The sequence below is a fragment of the Syzygium oleosum genome, unplaced genomic scaffold (genome assembly GCF_021117445.2).
Source record: "Syzygium oleosum isolate NSW1041296 unplaced genomic scaffold, Sole_v2.1 Sole_v2.11, whole genome shotgun sequence".
In the NCBI taxonomy this organism is placed as follows: domain Eukaryota; kingdom Viridiplantae; phylum Streptophyta; class Magnoliopsida; order Myrtales; family Myrtaceae; genus Syzygium; species Syzygium oleosum.
In genome coordinates this window covers 9,815,066-9,818,191 of record NW_026607495.1, presented here as the reverse complement: position 1 = coordinate 9,818,191, position 3,126 = coordinate 9,815,066, and the positions used below count along the sequence as shown (strand labels likewise).

The 3,126-nt window shown below is 43.5% G+C and overlaps 1 protein-coding gene across 1 annotated transcript; it reads right to left on the bottom strand.

Annotated features, from left to right (window-relative positions):
• Positions 1-503: 503 nt before the first annotated feature.
• On the bottom strand, positions 504-2,037 carry LOC115668793 (UDP-glycosyltransferase 13-like). The gene has a single exon (XM_030590182.2). It carries the CDS (start codon positions 2,005-2,007, stop codon positions 568-570), a length of 1,440 nt encoding a protein of 479 aa, XP_030446042.2. The 5' UTR covers positions 2,008-2,037; the 3' UTR covers positions 504-567.
• Positions 2,038-3,126: the final 1,089 nt, after the last annotated feature.

Genomic DNA, 3,126 nt, shown 5'->3' with positions numbered 1-3,126 from the left:
CACTCTATCAAATCAGTGATGTATAAGGCCGCTTGTGTACGATTATTTTTACATTGGTTGTGCATGCTATATATTGATTGATGGACTGTTCAAGTGGATGGACAGAAATAAAAGGCTCTTACTTATGTTTATCCAAACATACAATCTCCTTCCTTTTGAATACTTCTTTAGAATGTACTTATGACGTCACTGACAAGTATCATACAATTCTGATGGGGGAGTAATCTGATTCATATTCCCCACCTTCCTTTGCATTGTAGAACATGCAAAATGTATTAAAGTCACTGGCAAGTATCGTGCGACTCTAAAGTACGCGAATAACATGCCATGATCTAGGCACAAACAATGAGATGATGCTCGATTGGACAGGATTTGCTGAATTTGTGCTAACTGATCTTTGACTCCCTAAAAAAAAAGATCTTTGATTCCTTGGATCTCGCCACAATCAGTTTTAATTCACCAACACCTTTTCTTCTCTTTTTCATCAATTGCTTGGCCATCCCTTCCATAATGCAGATTGTGAACCAACACTTGGTGCAATGGTTTCTGAAGATAACGGGATAATTTTTATGAATATGGAAGAATCAAAGAGTTAATTACATCCCCAATCACCCTATCAGAGCTCCCACCACTCTCAACAGCCTTCCTGGCCTCTTCTCTCACCTTCTTGGCTCTTTCTCTCAGCTTCTCATCTGTCATCAACTCCACAATCTTCCTCTCAATCTCATCCCCTTTCACAATCCCACCGACACCCCAATCCCAGTTCCTCTCCCACAGCCCCAATCCCGCGTCCTCCACGACCTTTGCATTCAGCCTCTGGTCGCCGTTTTGTGGCCATGCAAGCACCGGCACGCCCTGCCAGGCCGCTTCCATCACCGAGTTCCACCCGCAGTGGCTCACGAACCCTCCGATGGCAGGATGCGCCAGAATCTCCTGCTGGTCCGTCCACCCTCTTATGATCATTCCCTTGTTCTTGGTTCTCTCCAAGAACAAATTGCTCAGGATGTCTTTCACATCCTCCCGGTCATCCTTGTCTACTATGCTGTTTTTCAGGTTCCAGCAGAATCTCCGCCCGGCCTTCTCCAACCCGCTTTCCAGTTCTTGCACCTGATCCCGGGATATTGCTGTTCTGCTCCCGAAGCTTATGTACACTACGGATTGGGATGGCTGGTTCTCTAGCCATGACCGGTATCGGTGGTCCCCGTCTTGTGGAATATGATACGGTTCTAGTGGCCCTATAGGCAGAATTGGCGGCAAGCTTGCTGTCACCCTGGATTTGTTGAGAGCGCCGAGAGTTGATGCTTGGAAATACTCAAAGGTGTTTGTCAAGATTCCATCGGCCTTGGATAGAGCTTGAGAGTTCATAATAGTCATCGAAGTAAAAAGATTGCCGGGATTGAGGAGTGCTGGTGGGAGGCTCGACATGGCCATTGGTGGTAATCCCGGAATCTTGATTTCGGTGGAAGCATTGTTGAACTCGGTCGGGTTCGATGTGAGAACTGGAAAGTACGCCATGAGAGAGATGCACTCGACGGAGGTGGTGGAAACGACATAAACAGGGAGGTGGAGTTCCTTAGCAATTGGAGCTGTCTTGGCAACTAGAAAGAAGTCCACAAACATAGCTGAAAAAGGCGGAGATGACGAAGATAACAGAGGACGGAGGAGATGGACTGAATGATTGATGAGATCGAATTGGAGAAAGAAAGGGTCGGCAGGGGCCAGATCTTCTTGCTGGGAGCTAGGAGCGAGATGGAGTTCAAGATGATTAATTTCAGGATTGTGGCGAAGGAACAAGGATATTTGGTCCGATTCGGCGGCAGACACGGTGGGGTGAGCGGTGATGACCGTGACAGTGCAGTTTCGCTTTGCCAGCATCCTGGCGAGCCGGAGGACTGGCATCAAGTGGCCCATTTCGGCACCAGAAAAAAGAGCTATATGAGGAGGTTGTGTTGTGCTCATTGCTAAATAGGCCTTCTCTGATGACGAAGAGAGTGTAGATGATTGCATATAGTTGCTGAAAACGGGTTAATATAGAGACTACTGTGTTGCAGACACTAATACTGTACTTCTCTTCCATTTGTTTGTTTCCCTTATAAAAGCAATTAATTGTCAAGAACACAAAGGGTGAGTGCAGGTGGGTTGGTGGAGTGAATGGCAGGTGGTTTGGTGGAGTGAATGGCTTCATTACTGAGCAACTCAGATGCTACCCATTGGACTTTCTTTCCGCCGACATAAAGAATTGGCATACATGGTACTGACAAAAAAACACGCGCTGTGCATATGGAAAGAAGTTAAATTTGGCCATTTTAAGAAACTTTTCGTAAGTACAAATAAAGGCAGGAAAATTTCCAATATAAATGTTTGGAAATTTGGTTGATTTAGGATATATGAACTTGCGCTTTTGGTGGCCAAGAGGCCCCACGGGAAAAATTTATCATGTTGAGTGTTTGACGATGCACTTTGAACCAGATACATTCAGATGAAAAGCCAGATAACCTATTAATTTAAATAAAAGAAAAAGGCACTTAAAAGAATAGAAGATATATGAATAGTGGTTCGTATCTCTCTTGCTACCCGGTGGCGGCATTGTCGACCATTGCTCGGTGGTCGTTGACCTCCGACGTTTGTCATGTGGTGGTCACAACTCTCAAACATTTTATCAAACATTTATATTGGAAGTTTTCTTGCCTTTTTTCGTAGTAAACGACTAAGGTAAATAATGGTGGTGATTAATTATTTTCAAGCTAGATGAGAGTAGGCACCACGCCTACCTTATTTATGAATGTTCATCTTGAGTCTAGAGGATCTAATCATATCTTCAGGGCAATGAATCTATAATTTTTCTTATATTTTTGGGGCAAAAATTTAATTAAGTCATAGTTTGGAATATTGGAATCCAGTCCAACGAGTTTGGTAATTGTTCAACACACCACTTTTTGAAACCCACAATTTTTTTTTAATGATCTCCATCCGCACTCTAACATGTTTTTCACAAACCTTACGACGTTGTAAGAAGAGGCGAGGAACAAAAAGTATACCGTTATATGTTCATACGGCACAAAATGAGAACAACATGACTTGATATTTCAAAATCTCTCTCTATATATAACAGAATTTTTTTTAAGT